General features: G+C 39.5%; 1 protein-coding gene across 1 annotated transcript; it reads right to left on the bottom strand.

The window, feature by feature from the left end:
* Positions 1–2,922: 2,922 nt before the first annotated feature.
* Positions 2,923–24,540, bottom strand: HSPH1 (heat shock protein family H (Hsp110) member 1). Its single transcript, XM_069883159.1, has 18 exons — positions 24,299–24,540; positions 23,708–23,765; positions 20,319–20,459; positions 18,823–18,945; positions 17,600–17,699; positions 14,453–14,586; positions 13,714–13,958; positions 12,601–12,829; positions 11,577–11,683; positions 10,171–10,304; positions 8,729–8,934; positions 7,816–7,947; positions 6,954–7,091; positions 6,405–6,530; positions 5,772–5,879; positions 5,556–5,675; positions 4,252–4,413; positions 2,923–3,779 (listed from the first exon to the last, which is right to left on the bottom strand). The coding sequence occupies exons 1-18, from the start codon at positions 24,403–24,405 to the stop codon at positions 3,579–3,581; spliced, it is 2,571 nt and encodes an 856-aa protein (XP_069739260.1). The 5' UTR covers positions 24,406–24,540; the 3' UTR covers positions 2,923–3,578.
* Between the last annotated feature and the right edge of the window lie 709 nt (positions 24,541–25,249).

Genomic DNA, 25,249 nt, shown 5'->3' with positions numbered 1-25,249 from the left:
CAAGATACCTGACCTAAGGTCATTTAAGCCTCTTGGTGGCTTAAAATACTTTAAAAAAAATACTTTCTCAGACTGTATCATTTCACAACTTTTACTTCCACTAAATCTTTCAGAAAAAACATAATGGTAAAGTAGGAAACAACAGCTCTGCCAAATCTCACGTATTTCACATAAGTTTGAATCATTTAGGACTCAGAATTACCAGAAGACTGAATTTCAGGCAATTTGATGTGCACTGTGAGCTTATAAACTTTTCTGAAAGACAGAGTTAATTGTTAGGTTGGCAACAAAGTGGCACTTAAGGAGTATTTATTTACATAACTAAGGTTAATAATTACCCCAATAAGGCAATCTGAATAAGTGCTTTTTGAGCATTTTCTACTCACATCCTTAAGCATTTTTAGTGGGGATTTCATCTCCTGTACACATCACACAATCCTGTATAAGAAATAAATGCGTATAGTCATTAGACACTTTTCTAGGATATTTGAAAGGAGTCCAAAGCATCTCAGAACACAGCTTAAGAAAGCCATACCTCAAAACTAAAAATACATTGAATACCAATGTAAGTTCTTCCCATTAGTAATGCCAGTATAGCAAAACCATTGTAAAGACTTCAGTAAAATTGGGAACCGAGAAGCATGTTGTAAGTAAATGTAACAACTTAACACACACTATACAGAATAGTCCAAAAGAATTTCAAGACCTTGTTTTAAAATAATCAAGGTCTCTTATTTTGGAAGTAAAATTAAAACCAAAAATATTCAAACCTTTGTGCAATATGTAGTCAGTAATATGCAAATCCATTGTACTCCTGTGTCAGTAAGATTAAACTGCCCAGAAACTCACACTGTAAACTGCTTAATGTTCTTCTGGTAAGTTGCAGCATGAAGGAAACTGCCATCCTGAACATCCTCACCTCCCTAGTCTGAGGTGGAGGTCAAAATGGAAACACACATGTTAATTTCATGTGTCTGGTAAAAGGTAGATCAGAAAGCAAGAAATGAAATTGGGGGAAGGGAGAAGATAAAAAGTTGAATCACTGATTTCTGCTTTCATTTCCATTCCCCCTAAGGTTAAAGCACAAGCACTGAAAATATTTAAATAAACTGCTTAATCATAAGGGATCAATCACTTACACCACCCCATTAGCTGCTATGAAATACTTAATGTTCCAGAAATCTGAAAAAAAGAAGCACCAGATTTATCCGTTCTCAGTGCAGACTTCTTTTATGAAGGTTCATTAGAGGAAAATTAGAGCAGTACCTCCTGTAGAGGTAACTGAACACATTACAATCCATCACTCCAGGGCCAGCAAAGCTGCTTTTTGTGGATCCAGGACTAGATGTTCTAAGACAGAATTCTACTTTAGATGTCTCTACAAAGTCTTACTCTGATCAGGCTAAGCTTCCTGCTACAGCATCCTACTGAATTTGTACAGAATCACCATGTTGGAAAAGACCTCCAGGATCATCGAGTCCAACCATTCCTATCAAACACTAAACCATGCTCCTGAGCACCCCATCCACCCATATTTTAAATACCTCCAGGAATGGTGACTCAACCACCTCCCTGGGCAGCCTGTTCCAGTGTCCAATGACCCCTTCTGTGAAATACTTTTTTCTGATGTCCAGAAATGTAAGCTCTTATCTTTTATGGTGCTAGAACAATAATTTCCATTCCAGCAATAATCTAAGCAAGCAGTACTCTGTTACAAAAGTTTAACCCATGATGCTACCACTCTACAAATACCAACATGAGGTACTCTTCCAAACTCCACACATGGTTTTGAAGTCTGGTCTGACTTCCTATTCTTCAGCCCTAATAAAAGGATGGGAAACAATCAAAATAGTCTTAGTTTTACCTACTGGATCAACAGTGGTAACGAACAGGCAGCTCCAAGCAGCTAAGAACAGGGGTCTGCATTTTGATTATCCACTTGCTTAGTCAAGGCAGAAATTGGGCACTACTGTGGGAAGCTGCACACAGTATAATCACTCCCATCCCTGGCTCTTAGAAGACTTAGGGTGCTGCTAAAAACACCAACTAGGTGAAAAACATTAGCCATAAGTAAGATGAGCTGGCCCTAGAAAACATCAGTCCCCTCCCCTGTGCCCCCCTCTTCATTAGCTCCAGTGGGACTAGTGTATCTTTTCTCTTTTGCTTTTGTTGTTGCAGACAAAATAGTGCTGGAGCCACAAACTCTTTTAAAGGGAATCTTTGCATTTCGCAACAGATCTTCCAGCATCTGGTGTCACATGCGTATATAAGGGGTCTGTGTTCCAGTACATACATAGATACAGCATCCTTTGGAGTATGGTTCCAACAAAAAAAAACTTCCCCAACTGCTTCAAGTGCAGGAGTCCCTAGTGTAGTTTGATGTGTAAAGCAGAAGGCAATCTCTTTCAGTATCCTCCCCTGCTCCCAGGACCTAAAAATAAGCTTCTTAATAGACTGCAGAGATTTACTTGGGACAAATTCTTAATTTCATAACCTTTACCAAGGTCTAAACAGAGCCACTTGCTCAGTAGAATGAGCTGAAAGCTCATTTTACCATTTCAGTTTTATCTAACAAAAGGCAGCAGAGCCTGGCCTAAGAATTTAAAGGTTTTAAGCCTTATTCTAAACTGCAGATTGTCTCTAAGCTATAGGGTTTTTTGTGTTACAAGTTTTGTGCTATGCCTTAACATCTGTGATGTTTCCAGATTCTTTCAGGTGCAGCTTAGGGCAAAGAAAGGAAAGACATAATTGGTTAAACTGCTGTGTTACGTTCAACAACTCTATGCCAAGTGTGAGAATTTTAAGTCTTTTTATGACTCTCATACACAGGAACACAAAGCAACAGCCTTGGTTGCCTGTCACAAATTATGACACTACAACCAAAGTACCAAAATCAGCCAGGCCCAGTAAGTTACGAGTTACCAGTAAAATGATTTTTATTTTAAAGCTCATTAAAAAGCTTCACCACAACACTAACAGAATCAGCATTTCCTTCATTTTATGCACCCCACATGAAAAATGTATTGTTTAGCAAGAGATGAAACGTAAGCGTTTCTGCATGCTACTAACACATTTCACCATCTTATCCGAGAAGCGCTTTGGACTGTAATAATCATAAACCTTAGAACAGACAGATTTCTTCTGGAAAGTCCTTACGAATGGGACAGACATTGGCTTTTTACTGACATACCCAATTAGATGTCCAGATAAAAGAAAACTACCTTGGCATCTACAAATGCCTACGAAGGTTTTGATTACAACCTTTTTGAAGGAGCAGTATATTTCAGAACAAGGGCTTCTTTTCATCTTTAGTGATGCAAATGGTTAAATACTGCACAGAAGCTTAGTATGAACTCACAATTCCACAGGAATCTGAAAGTTACCAAGGCAATTTTCCTTTTAGGATAGTCATGATCAACACTACTACTATTCTTCCTCCCATAACACAACATATCCCAGACAAATCTTAAGAAAAAAATATAAATAGTTCCCAAAACAATGCATTCCCCCCCCATCACATACAACAGCAAAAATATCTTCTGTCATGGGATGAAACAACTTGCTGCAAGTGCAGTGGTTTAGTCCAAGTCCATGCCAACAGTGTTTTGATCACTTGGATGACATTCACCATTTTGTTGAGGAATTTCAGAATTCTTGTCATCTTCTCCCATGTCCTCAGTTTTATAATCACTCCGTTCACTTAATGGGTTTTCTTCCTTAGGAGAGTCAACTTTTGGTTTTGGTTGTGTCACTACAGGCTCACAAACATTGTTTAACTCCTAAAATAAAGGGAAAAGACCTAGTCAGAATACATGAGGACCCACCAATAACGTGGAGTCCTTTGCTTGAAAGACTGAAACCTGCTTCTCTCTTTGTTTCCCGAGTCCAAACTAATAAGAACTTTCTGTACCCTGAAACTGGTCTATTTTCTGAAGTTCTGCAGACAAAGCTCTTGAACTTAATATTTTGCATTTAACTTTTCTTTTTGACAAGACTATTCTGTGCCTACCAGTAACACTGAAAAGCAACTTGAGTTTTCAATGTGACTGAAAGAAAATGCCAATAAGCTCCACAGAAAATACATATACAGTATAGTACAGTCCCTCTGCTTTCTATAACCTCCTTCAGTCTATGCTTTCTAACTACCTTTAACAACACTGGAGCAGTAAGATGAAAGTAGGAGAGAGGAAAAGGTACAACTACTGGTCTAACATTGTTTATCCTCTAAAATTAGTTTTTTATGGTACTCACCCGTAGCTTTGCCTTAATTTCACTTGAATGCACAGCTGGATCCTGATCTAAGCTCTTCTTAGCCTGTGCACTCACAGCATTATTCATCCACTCTGCCACTTCACTAACACATTTCTCTACTTTCATCATTTCCATTTCATCGATATGGATGTACTTTTCATCCTGCCCAAATACAAATGCTTTCTGTTAGTTAATAATGTCAAGTTTACTGCCATCAAGTTGTGCCAATAAGACTATCCCAACTTTTTACAAGTTAGAATCTTTACAGATCCTCAAAATAGAGGCTGGCAACATGAGAGATCCGTTACATCAAGAGAGAACAAGACAGATGTCAAAACAAAGCTTCCTTTGCCAAATAATCAAAGTAGTAAACTAGTTCAAAGAGGGAACAGAGGCTTTGCATACAGGTCATGCAATAAAATATAACACTCTTAACAGGGTTGATAGAAGTCACCTCCTTCCTGGAGGGTTACACTGGCTGAAGGTAGTTTAGACAGTGTGATTCTGCTGTACACAGAAAGGAACAATTGTTTAACTTGAGGAGCGTTCCCTACAACGCTATAGTTAGACAGTTAACTAATATCAGAAGGACCTACCCAGCAACACTGCCTACAATTTCAGTTAAGAATTCTAAATACGGATTCAAGTCCCAAATGCACTATTTTCAATGATATTAGCCATTTTAAGACTTCACTTAATAGTAACCATTTTGCCACCTATAGTTGTGAGGACATAATTGTTTCTGATGCAAGTTTCCATCTCAGAGTGAATTAGCTTGAGTGTCATGAGCTGCCCTATTAACACTCATTGAGTTGAAACCCAAGGAGTAAGTTTTCAAAAGGCAGGAATGCTTATGAAGAAAGTAATCTTCAAATATCAATGACAAAAAGCCACCAACAATCACATAATAAAAAAGCTAGATGTTTTAGTTTATCCTGACTAGTTTTTACACTAATGGCTCTCACCATGGCACAATTCTTATTCCCAAAAGAACTGGAAGACTACCACATTCTTCAAAGCGTCAGATTAGCTTTTAAAAGGTCAAGAATCACACCACAGTCTAACCTTCACTCTTTACAAGAACATCTTTTTTTTGGTCTAAAAGAATCCAGAAGTATCAAGCAACTGAAAACATGATGCACTACAGGAGATTGAGTACTGGGAAACATTTGCAGTGTTAAATTTGTGACCTACGTATAAGTAGATTACAGCTCATCTGAAAGTGAATTTGAAGCCTCTGACAGCTCTGGTGAGCCTCAGTGAAACACTATGAGGTAAAAGAAAGGTACTTTGAGGTCACTTACTTTATTTCTGAATTCCCCAGCTATTGTAGCATAATACTGGAGCCTGTGACCCAATTCTTCTAACAGCTTCGGTCGTTCTTCTGCTTCTTGATAGCGCATTTCAATTGGAGTACCTAATCTCTAGAAAAAGCAGTTCCTATACATTAGGACAATTCATTAATGTAGTTTGTGTGATATTTTGGAAATTTTGCAATTTTAGCATACTAACACACCTACCTTTAAATCCTCCAATTTGTCTACATACACCTGCTTAGCTTCATCCTCACCCTCTTCATACAGCCAGCCTTCTGTCTCTGTTAGGAGTGCAGAAAATCCCTGCAGATCCTACGTATCAACATAATTCAACAGGTCAAACATCAAATACACACAAAGTGACTGCATTTGTCATACGGTAACAGGACACTGCTATATATACACATTAATTCTTAGCCTCCTAGATTTCTATTGTAGCTTTTGCCTAATCAGGTCGATTAAACCACACCAGCTTCTGAACTGGCAAACACACAGCTACAACGTACGTAGCATTTATAGCCTTTTGTCCTTGATCAGGTCAATGCTTGGGGTGTAGCTTTAATTGATACTTTTGTTTATGGACACAGCAGTATAGCTTCTCCTAGTCATCAACATTATTTGGAATAAAATTTCACTCTATTCGTGATAAAATTTATTTCCAGGAATAGATGCTATTTGCTAAGCCTGAACCTAATTCTGCATCAGTCCCAGACATAATTCAAATGAGTTACAGTTTTCAGCTATTTCCGGGGTGGCTGTGATACAGCTTGACTAAGGAATACAAAGTACATATTTGGTACCAGTATTTCCCAAGATGCTCCTGAAATCACTACCTACCTTTTCACAAACAAATTTTTCATATGGTCCAGACAGCTTGTCCCTGAACTCATACACATACTCCTCCACTGCATTCTTTGCATCATTTCTTTCTTTCTCCAGTTTATCTTGCATAATCATCTTCCCCTGTATAACCACAGAAAGTATTTTAACTAAAAAATACCCATGTTCAAACATTCTACAAAGCACAGCTGTAAAACACAGTAATTTCCCAGAGGCATTGACTCATGTAACTGCTGGAATTCTCATTGCTGTGAAGTGGACTCACCAAAAGAAAAGTAAAACACTTCTCCAGATTACAACAGCTTAAGCCAATCTGATGTCATTCCATGGATCAGTGCCCTGATATCACTGTGAACCACACTCCAATCTTTCTGATTAAGATTTGTCAGTTATGTTAAAATCAGACAATACATTAATAGCCTACTGTAAATTATCTGAGTTCACGCTTCAGGATTGCAGTAAGAGATCAGAGGTTGCCTTAAAAAGCAGATGAATGGTTAGTTAATAACTACAATCATGCACGCAGTCTAAACCACACTAACTCACCTCTGTTTCAATATACATATTGAGGAGATCTTTTCCTAACTGCCAAACCAAGTTAGCTTCAATAGGCAGTTCCACATTCTTCACTTTTATCTTGGGTTTTTTAGCTTCTGGGGGCTGATCACCTTTCTTCTCATTTGTCTGAGATGGAGAGAAGAAAAAAGATAATTTTTCTGACTTCCTTCTGTTGAAGTAGCATTAAGATGAAAGAAACATTCACAGGAAGAACATGCAGAGATTTCCTGTGTTCTTTCAGGATGTTCAAAACATTTGTGAGGTATTTTCATTTTGGGGATTCCACCTCCTATCCTAGTCTGCTCACACTATGTTTCATGGACAGTAAGTACTGAGCTACAGGAAGGACATTTCTCAGATATTTGGCGTACTGGCAGGTTTTCCAAAAGCACCCAACTGTAGCTTAGCACTTCACTGATGATGCAGACAGTAGCAAGATTTTAACCCAAAACATTTTTCACCTTCTACAGGTAAAAGAGCAAACTACTGCCAATATCATGTAGGCACATGGTTTTTCCTCTTAGGTTTATGAATTCCTGATGCAAATATCTCTCAGCAGGCCTTTAACAGCTATAAAAAAAATGGAAGTGTCCACAACCCAAACAAATCAGCTGTACAACACTACATAATGACAGAGAAGTAGTAGAGAGGTTTCTTGTAGGAATAGGAAATTTTGGAAACTCTTCGGGAAAATCAGAGATATACATGTTATTTTTCACAACAGAAAAGGTATAAAATCAAAAAAAGGTTCCAAGAACCAAGTTCCTTACTTTTTCCTGGAATATGTTACCATTTTAAATGCCACCATTATAGAGTATAACATTTTCAACACAGTTAAAGGGTCACTCACTTTCTTGACATCTGGGATTTTGTTTTCTTCAGAGTGAGGTTCTGATGAAGGGGGAGACTGTGACGTTTGCTGACCATCAGTTTGTACCTGGGACTGTGTTCCAGCCTCACTGTTCTCTTGCTGGATATTTTTCTGAAATGAAAGCCCAGGCACAAAGGATGTAGAAGGCATGTGCACTTGTATTTAATAAAAGTTAGAGGGCACTTTGCTTCTGACACACATAGTGTAAGAAGTGCCCCCCAAAGCATTCTGTGCACACGCAGAAACACACGTTGTTTAACTAATGGAGATACAGACTAGGTGCAAGTTCAGACAGACCTAGTGAAAATACTACCAATTCCAGGCTTGCAGCATAATACTTGCTTGTGTGTCCACTTTCTCTTAAAAGAAGTGGCTTTTAATTTATTGAGTCATAGCTTTTAAGTTTTCCCCCCTCAGAAAAAATAATATCAAGTCCATCATAACAGTGCTGCATTATTCCCCAGTGTTCCCCTCCCCTTCAATGCTGTAGAACACAATCCAGCTTTCCCTTCCACAAAAAGGTTTAAAACTTTACTAATATGAAGGATTACACACAAATCCTTTTAACACAGAGAACATGGTTGACTAATAATCCAAACCAAGTTTTCCTGTATGGAACACTGAAAACAACGGCAGCTGCAAGCAACCCCCATCCTCAGGCAATACACCTGCTGCTATTTGGCACTTCGCCCAAAAATCGATTTTGAAGTCCACACACTTTCAAGTTCATATTAATTTTCTCCTTTTGTTATAAAGGCATACTTCCCAACAGCTATACACATCTCAATTATCCTAATTTTGCTTCCTTAGAAGAAAGTTCTTCCAGAGCATTTTAATGGCAGAAGACACTTTCACCAGTAAATGCATTCACACAAAAGAAAGGTCAACTTACATCACTTGAGTTTTCAAGAGGCCTCTGGTCCTGAGATTCCACTTCAGTCTCAACACAGACATCTTCGCTCTCTTCACTTTTAACTGGTTCCACCATGGATGCAGTGGACACACTGAAAATGCCATGAGTATTGACACGGACTTTCACTTTGACTTTAGACTTCTCTCCGTCCTTCTGGGCTGCCACATTCTGAATAACATACCTCCCTAAAACCCAAATAATAAATATGTAATGTTACAGAGCCAGGAAAACACCTCCATCTTTCACAGAGAACATTTTCCAGGTATTTGATCAAACCTCTGTGCTAATCTCATTGTCCCCAGAATGAAAAACCAAATTGTATGCTGGTTTCAACCAAATCTACCTTACAAATCAAAAGGGAGAACATTTATTTTCACCGTCTAGGGTGATTTCTCCTGCCACTAGTAAAATAGAGTAAATAATGTCTAAGCTCAGTCCCCCTTACTTGTGCTACAGTGGGATGAAGAAAAACTACACAAAGACATAGTCTAATGCCAACATTAAGTGGTACCTCTTTAATACAAGTTACTGCCCAACACAGAAGCAGTATTTCTGAAAGTGTTCTTCCCACCTTCTAACACCCATATAAGTCTGCCACTACCTTTTACTCTAGGGCAGAATGCGACCTGGAGATTACATTAGCTGAAACATTGGTAAATCAGACAGAGATGGTTTTTCCCCCTATATATTCTCCCATCCACTTAAAGAATATTTACAAGCTTATCTTCAACGCTACAGTTTTGGTGGTACTGTACTTCAAGCACATTGTTAACCAACAGGACAGCTGTATTGTCAAATACTTAACCAATATTTCTTAGTCTTCCTTCCACTCAAAACCAAGCAATGACATGACAACTAGCAATAACTTTATCTTATTTTTAAATGCAAGCATACATTTAATTCCATGCTTAGAATTCAAGAGCAATTAATTGGCCCGTCTTTACCATCACAATCTTTTCCTAACCACACTGTTAACTCTTCATAAGTGTCAACACTGTCAATGTTGTAATTTGTCAAAAAGGATGAAAGAACTGCTTATAAATGTTACCTAGACAATACAAATCAATACTGTAGATCTGTAGCTGCTACTATTTCAGGCTGCCTTGATTAAAACTTGTTCAGCATTATGTCAAACTCAAAGTATAGAAAAAACAACAACTAGTTACTCAAGATATGTTAAGCTTTTTATACGCAGGAGATTTTTTCAAGTATTCATTTCTTCATTGGACTGAGGCAACTTCAGAAGCTAGAAAAATAAAAAACCACATTCAGTTACCTAAGGAATGGAAGAGTGAATATTCAGTTCTCCAGACACAAAGAACTGAATATACGTCATAGCCATACTGCAACACACCACAGTTACAGAACCAATTTAAGACCAAACAATGTGAGACAACACTATTCCCAGGACAGCTACTTACCAATCTTTGACTCAGGGTATGGGACTCCATTAGGATCAGAATAAAAAGCTTCTAACTCAAATGGACCTTTCCTATAGAACGTAAGAACCTTGGAGAAAGGTGCTGGATGATTTCTGCTGAACACCTCATGAACTCTGTAATTAAGGGAAAAAAAAACCAAAAACATTTTTAGGCATATTGGATCTGGAAGGCTTTGAGCTAGGGTCAGAACTCTTCATAAAAACATCACTATGTTTTGACACATTCACCCTTCTGTGCAATTCCAAGCAAGACACTTCACTATTGTACTGTAAGGAAAAAAAATACTGTGTACTGCAATGTGAAATTGTCTTATTCCACTATTTTGAGCATCAGAAGCAAATAAGTTCAGATGTAGGTGGCAATTCAGTGACAGACTTTCAGCAGACCTCCAAAATTCGTTTCCTGCAAAGATGTTCTGAGCTTGGAAGAGCAGAATTTAAATTATAATTTGCACCCTTCCTCAGTTGGTATCAAAAGGCTAATTATAGCTCTGTTAATTCTATTCTCATTTACTTTCTGTGGCTCAGTTGAGAACCCTGACACCAGATTATTATTCATTCCTTGATATGACAAAGACAACCCTCTAGGGTCTGTCCGCTATTATGCCAGTCCAATTCTAATTTCCAACTAGGTTTTGTCTCCTAACTATGGAAGGATCTCATCTAATAACCTAAATGCGAGAAAATAAAAGCTTCTGTTAGAACGTGAACCTACAGGTTGTTCTCAGCAGCACGTACCACAACAATTAGGTTCTGCATCTCCAAACAAGATAGAGAAAAAAAGAAAAAGACTGAGAAAGGTATGAACAGGTCCCCTTAGAACTCTAAACTTCACAAAAGTTAAACTCTGACCTCTTTACATCCTAGACAGCAACTGCATTTCCCACCCCCACGGCATAATCATTAGTACAGAGGTCATAGTCTTACAACACTGGAATTGCAGAAATTTCTCGTGAAATCCTAAGAGTTAAATCCTTGTTTCTGTTTTCAGCTAGCCAAATAATATGCACATAAGCTCACAGGATTTACATAGCACACTAAAATCCAGATAGGTGTAAGGCACATGCTGAGTAAAAAAAACAAAAGCCATAAAGGGCAGTGGAAAAAGGATCCAACAGTTGTTCTATTTCATTTTGTATTCCAAAACCTGACAACCATATAAGGGCAACGCAAACAAGACAGTGGTTGGAAACTCATTCAATCACAACTTTTTTAATCTTTACTTTTTAACACATGAGGAGTTATGGTTAAAATTTCAGTGATGGCTTCACCATCAACCATCTCTGGTACACAGCCCGTGTGTTTTCTGCATCAGAATGCCAAAATCCTAATTCAAGTGCAATCAAGAAGGCAAAGTTCCACAGAACTGTAGTTTGAGCTACCTACCCTTCAGTGTCCTCTGCCTCTGTGTTCCACAACAGAGATATTGGGAATGGTGTAGCATCTGTCACAGAGAATTCTCTCACTTTAAAAGCTGGAGAAAGAATCGCACACTAAAACAAGAAACAGACACGCACTAATGTTGGTTAGCGGCTCTCCGCCACCAGCCCACGGCAGCTAAACATCTTCAAGCAAGAAAGAGTTGTATTGACTTTACTAAAGCAGAGCTAGGCAAATTGTTTTATTTCAATGGAGTATAAGGAAACAAAAATCTCTTCTAGAAATATTTACACTCTTCAGGTTAGCAAGGCTTTAGGCTTTATTCTTACTATAGCTCATGAAAAAAGCTAACAGTCTGAAAGAATACCAGGACTGTAAAAAAAGGAAGTACCACATTATTTAATCCTAAAAGAAGTGTTGTTTATCTTGCAGGTCCTGCTTCTTTCCCCAGAGACAACTGGTTGCTAGTAATGGAAAGCAATTAGTGAGATGAGTAAGGAAAGAAGTCAAGAAGAGAGGGTGAAATAAGAGAATATAAAAAAGGTGGAATGAGTAGCTTTCTTATAAAATAGTTTACTAGCTTGAAACTGTAAAAACGGTGGGACACACACAGAATTAGTCTTTCACGCTGATATGAGTTGGATACCAGAAAATGCAAGCTTAGATATTCTGAGTTCTCTATAGATACTCCTCATACATTTTTCAATTAAATATCTCTTCCCTCAGCTTGATAGCAATTTTTTTTTCCTCATTAAAGATACCTAGATCCTGTTCTTCTGAATAGAAGAGCGTACAGCTTACAGTACACCCAGCTTACAGCAGCACTTTCAGTAAATTATTGAACCACAGAGGAGACATCTGGACTTCTTAAACAGCACAGTCCCACAAAAATACCTAGTAACGTGTATCTTCCCTTATGTTCTTTAAAATAGACCACTTCCAAAGTTTTCATAATAGCTTTGCTAATTCTTAAAAAAAGTGCTCTCAAGAAATGTTTTAAGCTTATCAAGTAGCGTTGTCAGTACTATACCTGCAGAGCACAGCCCCTAGCTATGGCTTCATCTGCATTCAGTGTTGTACTGACATCTTTGCCGAAGAATTTTGCAATCCTCTCTTTGACAGCAGGAATGCGGGTGGCTCCTCCCACTATTTCTACAGCAGTTATATCTTCCACTTTCAGTTGTGTTTGCTCCATTAATGAAAGCAGAGGCACCTCTATCCTTTGCAGCAGGTCAGCACACAATTCTTCGAATTGTGACCTACGAAAAGAAATGGAATGAGTCAGGCATTCTTTGATTAATCACTAAGATTTCCTGGTATTCTTTTTTCCAAACTGATGCTGACCAGGTCTGTTAGCTACACTGTAAGAAGTCTCAAAGCTAAATCCCTGTAAGTAGGCTGAAGTGATAACCATAGACAAGGCAGCACACGAAAAGCTGCTTAGAGATTTGCCCATGCTGCTACCAACACAGTCAAGTAAGATGAAGGCACTGTTTGGGCAGGCACTATATCTTTGCCTTTCAGCCAAGGTAACAGATAATACAAAAAACCTCATACTTCCTCAACAAAGAAAAACAGTTGTGTAAATACGGAGGGAAGAAAAAAATAATACCCTCTGTTAGTAGTTACAAATTTTCTGCCTGTGAGTATGTGCAAGAGACAGACTTCCTTTACACTCACGACCATAGTCAAGTCATCCCACATAAGCATTGTTTCTGGCCTCCCTTTCTCTGCCAGCATCTCCACAGTACAATAAGAACAGGAAAAAAGAGAACAAAGCTTCAGCTGTTGCTATCTTAAGAACAGTATAGGATTTAGGTTGCCTAAAATATGCAGGAGGCCTAAATATGCAGCCAACCCCCCTGGGCCTGGTTTGCACACATCAATCCATGCTTTTAAGAATGTGTCATTCTACAAAAAGAATCCAGGCTAGGCAGCTTATGCATGCATTATTACACTGAAACATTTCTCAGGTAGCTGAATATTATATTTCACAGCCTTAGTTCTTCTACCATTACAAAAATGCCACAGCTATTCAGAGCTTGCATTTAATTATAGAACAGTAAGTTTCTTTCAAACAGGGCAAGAGACACTTGTTTAAGAAATATGACCAAAGTAACTGCCATTGCAGGGTAGAACTTACCTGTTCATTTTTCCAGATACATCAGTATCATTCATAAAACACTCAATATTAAGGGGAATGTCTGTGCTATTTGAACTCATTAGCTTCTTCAGCTTCTCACATTCCTGATACAGGCGAAGAAGAGCTCGAACTTTTGCTTTTGGATCCAGTTTGTACTTTGATTTTATTTCTGCACAAAAGTAATCTACTAGCTTTCCATCAAAGTTTCTTCCACCTAGGAAAGGGTCAAATGCTGTGCCAAGTACCTGGTTTGGAAGAACATAGTTAGTCTTATACTCAGTAAAAATCGAAATGGAATATCAGTCTTCCAATATGAGCAATCCTTTGCTTCAAAAACTATTGGGCACAAGTCAGCCTACCTTCCAATGTACAGCTTACATACTTCTATCAACCACATCAGCCAAGAATTTCTCTTCATTTTCACAGTGAAAGTAAGTCTAAGTAACTAGACGATGAGACTAAGCATTCACTACTTTAATCCATGCACACATCCCATTCAGATAAACAAACTAAATGATAGCAGTTGTATCATGCATCTTACATTGGTGTATTGCAGGCAATTTACAGTCTGTTTGACATCATGCTAACAAAATGGAGGACACCAATAAAAAACTTAACCTTTTGACTTATTGCCACTTCTCATGCATCACATTATTTCACAATTTAAAAAACAAAGCAGATTTACATGGTATTTGACTCTAGTGTTTAATACCCTTTCATTTCCATTTAATCTTATTACCTTTAGTTTACTCTTGTTGAATGCACAGGCTGATACTTGAAATGCCGAATGTCCCATATCAACAAACACAACTATCCGTGGCTTCTCTTCAGGAGATGGGAGGTCTTGTTTATAAATTCCATAATTCAGAGCCACTGCAAAACAAGTGTCAGATATTACCGCTGCAATCTGTAATGAATCTCCAACTGTGCATCACTACATCCCTGTGAATATCAGGTTGTAGCATCAAGAGCAGCAAGACAAATCCAGACATACAACTATGCAAGGTCTTACGTACAAGGAAGTTTTATTCCATTAATACATGTTGTAGCATCTAAAAAAGCAAAACATCCTTTCTCAGTCATGTGTATTGTCTAAGCGTTTAAGGATGCAACAACCCTGTTAGGGGGTTTTCTACTTTGGTCTGTTTATTAACAACTCATTTTTTTTCACTTGGCATAGTAATCAAAACCACAGAGCACTTTTACACCAAAACCCAAACCTGGTGTTATATTTACAAGGAGTACCTGCCAGGCATGAAAGTTTTCTCTAAGAGTGGTATAAATGGTCACCAGAGGCTGCAAAAGAGAAAAATCTCAGTCTATACAGAATATCAGGCAGGGACAGCTTGTGAAGTACATAGCTGTGTAAAACACAGCTAGTGGGGCATGATGAAATTAAAAGACCAAGCAGTTTCAGAGCAGCATTCATTCTGGATGGATACCAGTGCTGAAGCTAGGTAGGAGGCTGATGCAGTAACTGAAGATAAATAAAACCCTGGAGAGCCTTGGCTACACGGTTACATAGGAAAGGCATGAGATTGAAAGTGCAAGAATGTAAATTTACATATGACAAAAAAATCCTAAGATGAAGAAATAGCTAGGATCCTAGGCAGACTATAAGAGAGAGGCAAGAGAATTTGACCCTTAGAGATGGTGGTAAGGAAGCCCAACAATAGGCGCTCTGAAGAACAATGTTTTATAGTCACATTGACACCCTCTCATTCGAGGAGGAAGGATACTGACTCCTTCTCACATCAAAAGCAATAGTTCCAGAACATCTGGAACAAGGACAGCCTAATTTCCCAATAATTAGGAGTTGAGATTTATGGATTCTGTTGTCTAATAAAGTTCTTCTGCAGTGGGTGCACCAATTCTCACCTGTGTGGATTCTTCGGAGTCTATAAAAACCCAATACCTGCACTCACTCATCCCTTCCACAAGTAATCATTAAGAGGTGGTTAACTGAAAACACAAAACTTATTTCACAAAGTGTACCTGTTATATCCTTTAGATCTAGAACTGATTGAAATTGTGCATTGGTCTGTTCACTCACATAACATTTGTATTTCTGAGCACACTGAACTCCTTTTTTCCAAGCTAAAAATCAATTTATGAACAAAACTTGATAAAACACAGCAGAACTTGGATTGTTAAAAAGCACTATTTTTCTTTTCTGCCCTACTATGCCTCAGGACTCCTTCCCAAAGACATAATCAAAGATTCTTACGTTTAAAATATTGTAACAACTTGCCTAGTACTCATTAGCCTTGAAAGGTAATGAGAAAAGAAAATCAGAAATGCTATGTGCTGCACAGTAAAGAAAGGCTGCTTGTGCTGCTAAGGGGATGAAAGAGCTGTCTGCTTTTCTAAGGACTGTTCATCCCAATGGCAAAGCCTCTCAAGAGCTTTGTTAAGAAGTCCTGAAAAGCTCTCAAAGTTCTACCATAGCCAAAGACTGGGCTGATCTGTTCCACCAAGCAAACAAAAAGGAAGTAACAATCCTTTTTTTGGCAAAGCCCTTAGTTGGCTTTTGTCACCCCATGATGAGAGATCATCTCTAAACAGAATGTTATGGTTACTTCTGCTTCAATACAGAAAAGGGTTGGAAGGGCACCCTTCTTTGACTGCTAAGGTTAGAGAACACTAAGTGCTACACTAACTTGTCTTCTTTATGGATACAAAGTTTCTTCATAAACATTTTGAAAACGGAATTTGAAGGCTAAATATAGAGGGCTGGATATTTATTCTTCCTTCTCCACTCTCTATAGTGACTCTAGAGACGTACAAGCCGTCTAACTCAGAAGAATACAGGCATGTGGGACAAAATGTACCTACCGTGGGGTCTGCACTTAACCAGCTTAAGAATTCACACTACCACACATTCTCCATAGGACTGCGATATATAAAGAAAGAATTAAGCTAAAGCTGGAGGACAGAAGCATGTACCTATGGCTTTTGCAATGACATGGTCAGATTTGCTATTCCTAAGGTGCAGATACATAGTGTTCAATGAAACAGCTCTGTCTACCCAGAAATTCTGTTATAACATAGATACTAATGTAAAACCGATTCTGGAAAAATATTTTAAGATACCACTCCATCAATGCATATTTAAGATTGCTTTACTCCTTAAAAAATTAAAATATAAAATTTTAAAACATGAATCCAGCTGCTATGCATCAAAACTGGTTGCAAGAAATGTTCTCCCAAAGTAAACTCTTGCCTACTTATCTGTCTAATGTGGGCAGTGGGAACAGAAAAGTAATTGCCTTCTGGTACAGATCTCTACTTCCGAATCCTTCTTCCAGAAAACAAGTGCTAGTTATGCCATTCAAACACAAGGAAAAAAACGCTCTCACCAAACGCAAACTGAAAAATCCAAGAAAATGGGGTAAGAATGCATGTTTTAATAAAGACTAAACCACTTGGTTCTGCCAATGTGTTTTTAGAATTCCAAACAGATTAGCAAATGAGATTAATTGCCTTCTGTGTGAGTACCTGTTTTAAAACCACAATTATACCAACAAAAGCCTTGGAAATTGCTAAGTGTTGGCACTTAATAAAGCAACTTCCTTTAAAAGTGCTTAAATCTTGCAACTGTGCATCATAAGGTTTCTTCCATGAAATCTGGACAGTAAACTAAAAGCACTAGACACATGCAGTGACTCCTAAGTACGCACTCAGGAAGATAACTTTCACTAAAGCTATATCAGTTCTACCTTTTCACACAGATGTTGAAATCAGACTGCAAATCAAGAGAAGAGGAACAACTTTTTAGAACATTTAAGTCCTACCTCTGATTTTTTGAGTTAGCTCTCATTTAGAGTAACTAAATGCACCCTCTATCACACTTTTCATTTCCAGAAATTGCTTTTACACTACTTGCCTGCAGTCATGTCATTCATTAGTCTAAGACAATTTAGCCCAACAATCTGAGCTGCATCCAGAAGGGACCTCCTTTCAGCATCTGTGAAAAATGACGGAACCTGAAGAAAGCAGATGAGAACAGGAAGTTACTTCCAGAAAATCAGACAAACTTTATTTAAAAATTATATCCTTGCATCCTCTTTCACAAAGACACTTGATCACTGCAAGTCTTAATATGCAACTCCTGTACTGAAAAGACAATTGAAATAGTCTACGCAGTCAAGCTGAGATAGAATTAAATGAGCATCAGCTAGCTTACACGAGCACACACTAGCAAAAGACAAATGAGTTATTTGTATACAAATGCTAGGAATCTTAATTACTGGTGCAAAAAAAGAAACTGCTATGAGGACAGACGTGGAAAGGTCCAAATTGGAATTAGCAGATGTATACCTGCCCAAGTGGGAAATAAAAAGTACAGCAGTATTACAGATGTAAGAGATGCAAAGAAATAAAGAAAAACAAATAATCCTTTTTGGCAAAAAATATTTTGGGCAAGAAGTGTTAAGAGATTCTGAAGGAAAGTTGTTAAAAATTTGCTACAGATTTCTAGCATCAGTGTTGAACAGTTGACCTCAGATGTCCTCAGGTACAGAAACTACACCATTAGAAGACACTAGCTTTCCGGGTATCGACTGCAGAACAAATTCTAATAACAGAACTAAGTATTCCTAGATGCAACATGAGACAGATTTTTTCAAAGAGTCACTGAGAACACAGAAGGATGATATTTTATACTCAGGCTTTGCCATGGAATGACTGTCCTTTATCAGAGGTCATTTAAAAACAAACAAACAATTAACTTACTGAGAGGATGAACAGGACAGAAACTACTATTTTCAGCTGCCAGAGTGCAAACTCAGATAAACAAAGGCGTCTTTCACAAATAATTATTGTGTTTAGTCATGGAAACAAGCTGCTGCAGAAAGGTATATACCTGGATCCCTGAAATGTTCTGGGCCCAGAAGTTCAGACAACTCCAAGCCAATGAATTAATGAAGTGGGTCAAGAATATGGAAGAAACCCTGGGATTTCTTTAAGTCAAAAGCTCTAAAGCTAGCTAGGATTAACCCCTTTGTAAGTGCTTATGCAGTGGTTTTTTTAACTCTACACGAATAGAAACAAAATGCCCTCAATAGCTGAAGTTAAAAGACAATGTTCCTGTGCACTACAGTTACTTACAGAAATAACACAGTCTGTTACTGGCTTTTTCAGGTTACTCTCTGCAGTCTCCTTTAATTTAGTCAATAACATAGCTGAAATCTGTTCCACGCTGAAGGTATGCTCCTCATCCATGTACATGACCTGGATAGAAGAAATAAGTAAAACAATTCCATTATTTCAACCAGAGGAAAAATTGCTTCCCTTTAATGTTTTTTGATGCACTGCAGACTAGTGCTCTATGAATCATGACATGCTTAATTATTTCATTATGGAACTTCACTTTAGAATCTAATTTCCCAGTTCACTGTCTACAGACACAATAATTTCATTTTCAGACTTAAAACATCAAATACTGCATCAACTTTATTGATGAAGAAAATGACTAGGAAGTGATGTAAAGTGACAAAACTCTAAAATATGACTAAAGCTAGACATGATCACACAGCATTATGCCAAAAAAAAAGTAAAAATAGCCATCAATTTTCAAACTGTAGCCAACCGCAAAGACTATCAGGATTACTTGCTGACTATTCTCCCTGACATTTTCATGCTCCTGCTCAAATATGTCATTAGTCTCTGAAAGGAAGAGCTGCATAACAGTTCACCTGTGTACATAAAACCACTAACAACTAAAGATGAACCTCAACAAAAAGTTTAATTCCTTGGTAAGGGAGCAAAAAATATTCTTGAATCACCATTTTTCTGTCTAATAGAATAAACAGCATTGATTAAGTGAAGAAACATATTACAACTGATTCTTGACAATAACACTTGCCTTTTATTTACAGTCCAATCTGAGGAAAAATTATACACTTCAACTGCAATAGGAAAACTCTTCTCTAAACAGTCCCATCTTACATACACAGCCTTAAGATAAGGTCTTCATTAGTAAAGCAGCAAGCAGCATCTGTTACGCCAGCAAAGCTTCATTTTGAATACTTTTATCTACTTCTGTAAATTAATACGATGTTACTAACTGTACCTATCCTAGGAAAATCTGCTCAAGCAAACTCCTTGGAATGTAAGCAAGACTCAAACCTGCAATGTGGTACAAATGGCTTTTGAACATATGTTGCATGTAACTTACACCAGGCAGCTCACTAAAGACAAACTTGTCACTCATTTATAGCAATTATTCTAAGGAAGAATTCCTTCTGCTTTATAAGTAATTTGTAACCATATATTTAGACTGTTGCAACACACTCCATGCAAGAGTGACAGAAAGGTTAATACTCTGAAGTAAAACCATAAGACCTCATAACTACCTTGAGCTGGATGTGCAATCTGCCAACAATGAAGCTCAAAATTCAGCAATCACTCTCAAATTAACCTTAATTTGATAATTAACATCCAACATTTAAAGATGAAGCTGCCAATTCATACCAAAGCTCTCAAGAGAAAGGTTACAGAAAACCTTAGGGTAGCTAAACAAAAGCTGTATTGTCATGACTAGGTGATGAAAATCAAACTTTATATTTAGCTATAAAGCCCAAAAAGATAAACTGCAAATTTACCTTTACTCCAACTCCACCATTCTTCATAGGAACCAAGTCATAGCTCAACTTTTCTTTTTCCTTCTGAACAAAAGGATCATTAAATGCACGGCCATGGAATCTCTTGAAGTTAGATACTGTGTTGTGGGCATGAGTAATTTGCTGTAAAGAAATATCAGATATTTAGAAAACAACTCTTAATCAGCCTGCCAAGTTCAGTGCTCCTGTGTGCTCTCATCCAAGAATCAGTCAAGTTTTAAGAAAATTGCTCACTTACTCATCACATTTCTGTAACATGTATAATTACTATCTGGTACTTTATATCAGCTCATTACTGCAGATGATTATATCAGCCAGAAACATAGATACCTCAGACCATTCCATATAAGGTATTATAATGATTATACAAGTACCTCCAAAACCTTGAAGCAATCATGTGAGAAATAACTGGATCTGTAGTGCCCACTACTTTACTCACCTAAGTTAGACAGAATTCAAACAACTAAAAATAGAAGCCAACTTCATTCACATGAACTTGCAATGCCTGTAAACTGGCACTCAAATCCCAGCCAGCGCATTTCTAACCACTCATTTTAAACCCTTTAATTTAAAGGACTGTCTTCACAGTTACTAAGTCTCGAGTTGGTAAGTCTCCTCATACATTTATATGCTTACTTTTATTCCCCTGAGCTACTTTTAAACGACCTCATTTCCTTGTTGCTGTTCACATAGCAGTCTTTTATTCTTCCACCAGACCAAACAAGCAGAGAGTACATAGACAATGACAAGAAAACACCAGACCTTTTGGTAGCAATGTGAGTTTGAAGTAGATGCTAAACCACAGTGCAAGCTCCCCAGAAAACCAAGGAAAGCATTCTTTATCGGGAGCGCAATGCACAGAAGTTAGGCTAGGCCAGCCTGAAAGAGATACTGCAAGTATCTTTGTGTAGAATGAATGCTAGTTTATTAGAGAGAAACTATAAAAGTGTGCTGTTCTCTCCAGAACAGATTTAGCCAGACACCAACAGATTGCATGATAGATAGTAACTCAAATCACAAGCATACTGAGGAATATTTCTAGCATTCGCCACTCTCAACTGAAAGCATAAGTTTCTTATTGTATGCAAAATTGTGGAATTGAAGAGTTTGAGCTACATCATCTATTACAAAACTCTGTAGCTATGACAGTTCTCCAACAGCAAAGTACTCCAAGATGCAGGCCATATCCAGAACGTTAAACTGTAACTTTCAGAAAGCTCTATGTCTGGAGAAAGATGCCACACCTGAACTCCCTAGTGAAAATCATCCCAGGTCTATTCTAACCAGCAGCTATTAGAAGAGCACCAGTTAGTACAGGCCAAAATGATGCCAGAACCATTCCACTGCTTTATTGACAGAGTGTAGGTTCTGGTGTCCAAGATCATTTGCCAGTAAGGTTTCGCTTATTTGTATAGCCATGTCTCCAGAGTACTTGAGTGCTACGTAATTCACTGTTGTATTGCTGAAGAACATAGAAACAAAAATAATTACCATGCAGTGGTCAGAGAAGCACAAACACTCTGGTAGCTTTTATAGCCTAATTTAGAATTAAGCTCAGAGTCTTTTCCAAGAGAACAATCTTAAGATATTTTTAGAGTAATTGTATGCTATTAGGTCTGCAGCATGTTTTAATATCTTCCTGCTTAGTCACAATTAAGAAAGCCGAAAATTATGTTCTGCTAACTAACATACTACTCATCTCCAATGCTATCAGACTTAGCTAAAGGAAACAAATTCTCTGAAAATTCACTCCAACAGCAGCTCCTCAGCTGTTAAAGTAAGGGAGCACCTCTGTGTATTATGAGCTCGTTCACATGTTACCACATTGTTGGAGTCACCCACCAAAACCATTTTTTTGTATTCAGTTTTGTGGGGATTTTTCTTTGGGGTTTTAGTAGGTTTTGTTTGTTTTAAGTAAGAACCTCATTCAAATGAAAGGAATAATTTTATTCCCTCATGTAAGTAGCAACCACACACTAGGACACTGAAAATATAATCTCTCGGTTGTCCACATCAAAAAACTTCTATATTTACTAAAGAAAAGCTATTTAAGCCACAGGTGGTGAGCCATACTGGACCACTTACAAGAGAAATAAAACAATAAAAGACTTCAGAGCATTTAAGTATCACATTCTTTTCTTCTGGCAAAAACATTTTGCTTTAACTGCTCAGACAACCAAGCATGAAAGACTCAATAGAATAACATAAAGGTCAGTCTGAATGTAACCCAAGTCACAGGTGTTCTTCACTGTAAATACATGCTTTTAAATGCAATTCAAGAAACAATCTACTTCACTTTCATCTTACTTCACATTTTCAGCACCATTTACTGGAATAATCTAACAATACTGAAACACAGTGGAGAGTACATAAGATTCAGACCACTTGCCGTTTCGACTAACAACTCATTTCTGCACTCATGAATCATACCAGTTGTCAGACTTGTAACAGCGGAAAGAGTCAAACAAAAGCAACACTAAAATGAAATTTAAGAAAAAACACAAACATATGTATTTACTTTATTACTCCAAACCTTAACCTGTAACTCATAGTATACACATGCTTGTAAACATGTAACTTATTAATTAAAGAGTGGAGCTATTATAGTGGAAAAAAGAATCTTTAGTGCTCTCTCCATGGAAACCCACTGCAGTTCTTTCAGTACCGAGAGATGGACAGGGTCCAGCCCAGCAGAGGCTGCACCCTCGGTCTCCACCAGTGGCAGTTATGTAACCACCCACAAGATAGCACCCGAGGGCTTATTTAACCATCATGTTTAGTTCTTTTAAGATTTGCCACGATTAAGCTCTCCTTTTAAACTGAAAACACTTATAAAGAAAACATTCAACCTTTCACAATAGTTCCATAAAAAACTAAGAACTTACACTTCCAAAAACACAGGCACCTACCTTTCAGTGAAATGAAATGGTACTAAGGTACATAAATAGAATCATAGAATAACCAGGTTGGAAGAGACCCACCGGATCATCAAGTCCAACCATTCAATAGCTTTAAAGATCTGAGCTAAGAATCTCCCCTTTGCATCTAATTTTAGAAGAACTATACACAGCATTTAAAATATTTTCCTTCATCTGCAAGGAAAATCCCATGCACAAGCATTAAGAAAAGATCCCCGGCGGCCTTAAGTTGTTAGAAAGGGAAAATATTGCCATTAAAGAAAGAAATAGCAATAACGTTCAGAGAAATGTCGCATGCTTTTTCTGGAAGAGGCACGGCACCATAGTGCAGCATTTCTAAAATAAAAGGCTTGACAAGGAAAATTAAGTTGTTCAGTTTTAACTATTCTTTACACCCACCGGTACCTGAGCAGTTTGCACCGGCCAATTTACGAACGCCAGGAAACGACCTACCTGGTTTTTAGCCGAGACACCAATCGCCCTGTTTTTGGATCCAAACGAAACCACCGATCTGAAAAGAACAAGAGGCTAATTTAACTGAACTGCAGCACCAACAACCGCGACTGAGGAGACACGGATGCATTCCCCACAGCGGCAAGTGAAACCCCAAAGCCTTTGCGGTGCCCTTCCAGCTCGCAGTCAAACACTACAATAAGACTCTTAACCATGTTAAAGCCTTGGCTCGAACCCAGGACTTTTCACAACGGTTTATGTAAACAGTTAAGCGCGATGACTGCAAATAAGCGCTCATAACCAAATTACATCCTACCCATCCGCCTTCGGCTGCTCCAAACTACGAAACTATCTCCTGCATTTTGAGCCCGCGGCTCTTCACGCCGGACGCCGGGCCGCAGGGGACCGGGGTGGGGATGTCCCCGCGTCCCCCCGCCACCGCCGCCTTTCCCAGCCCGCCCCTCCAAAAACCGAGAAGCGGCGCCCCGCACACCCCCAGCCGCTTTTAAGGGCTCCACAAGGAAAGGGCGAGCGCCGGGGGCTTCCAGTTCCTTGCAGCACGGCCCCCCCCACCCCGCTCTCCTCACTCACGGCGTGCACCGGTCGCTGAACTCGTTAGCGACCGTCTCGATGCCGCCGGCCCGCGCCACGGCGATGTAGCAGCTCTGGAAGCCCAGGTCGAATCCCACCACGGCCATGGCGCCTCCGGGGAAGGGGGAGAGGGGAGGGAGGGAGGCCCTCGCCCTGCCCCGCTTGGCTGCGGCCGCCGGCCCCGGTTCCGCGCGCGGGAGGGGAGCGGAGCGCCGGCACCGCCGCTTTAAATATGACAATGAGACGAAGTTTCCAGAAACTGCGGCAACCACTCACCGGCTCCACGTGCGGCTTCCGCTTCCGCCTTCGGCCGCCTTCTCGAACGATTCCTGCCAATCAGCGGCGGCGGGGCGCGCTGACGTCAGCCGTTCCCATGGCGACCGCGGACGCCGCCGCCGCGCCGAGGGAGGAGAAGGGGAGGGGGCCGGGAGCGGGGTGGGCGGGGCCACGGGGAAGGGGCGGGGACGGGCGGGGCAGCCGGGAAGATGAGTGGGTGGGGAGGTGGGCGGGGCTAAAGGCGCAGGTGGGCCGGGCCATGCGGGAAGGGGCGGGGCCTGAGGTGGGTGGGGGCGGCCGTTGGCGGTTTCCGGATGCGGTTTCCGGGCGCGGCCCCGCGCGAGGCCTGGCGTCTGGGGGTCGCTGCTGCCCCGTCACCGCGGGCCCTTCTGCCCCTGCTCCGCTCGCCTCCGCATCCCGGCCCCTCAGCCACCTCCGTGCTGTTGAGTTCGGCCCTCAGGCGGCGGCAGAACGGGCCCTGTCGGCGAGGCAGGGCGGGGAGTGAGGGAGGAACTTCTGCAGCGAGGTGTGCGGGTGCATTTCTGGCGCTCAGGGGAGCCGTGTTCCCTGGAGACTGCGTGAAAAGCAGGTGTCTGTGACAGTATTGATACTGAAAATGCCGGCAAAGAAAACTTTAGGACTTGAGGTTTTAGCAAGCAAACACCCTTTATCAGG

Source organism: Phaenicophaeus curvirostris, chromosome 1, assembly GCF_032191515.1.
Source record: "Phaenicophaeus curvirostris isolate KB17595 chromosome 1, BPBGC_Pcur_1.0, whole genome shotgun sequence".
In the NCBI taxonomy this organism is placed as follows: Eukaryota; Metazoa; Chordata; class Aves; order Cuculiformes; family Cuculidae; genus Phaenicophaeus; species Phaenicophaeus curvirostris.
The sequence above is the reverse complement of the archived record's forward strand: the minus strand, read 5'-3'. Positions and strand labels throughout refer to the sequence as shown.

Bases quoted from the DNA above. Each gene is read 5' to 3' on its own strand.
- HSPH1 (XM_069883159.1), bottom strand. From the start codon at position 24,405: ATGGCCGTGGTGGGATTCGACCTGGGCTTCCAGAGCTGCTACATCGCC. The intron at 17,700-18,822 runs GTAAGTAACTGT...TGCTTTCTTCAG, and splicing joins TAACAGACTGTGTTATTTCT to GTTCCGTCATTTTTCACAGA. The intron at 13,959-14,452 runs GTAATAAGATTA...CTTCCAAACCAG, and splicing joins TCAACAAGAGTAAACTAAAG to GTACTTGGCACAGCATTTGA.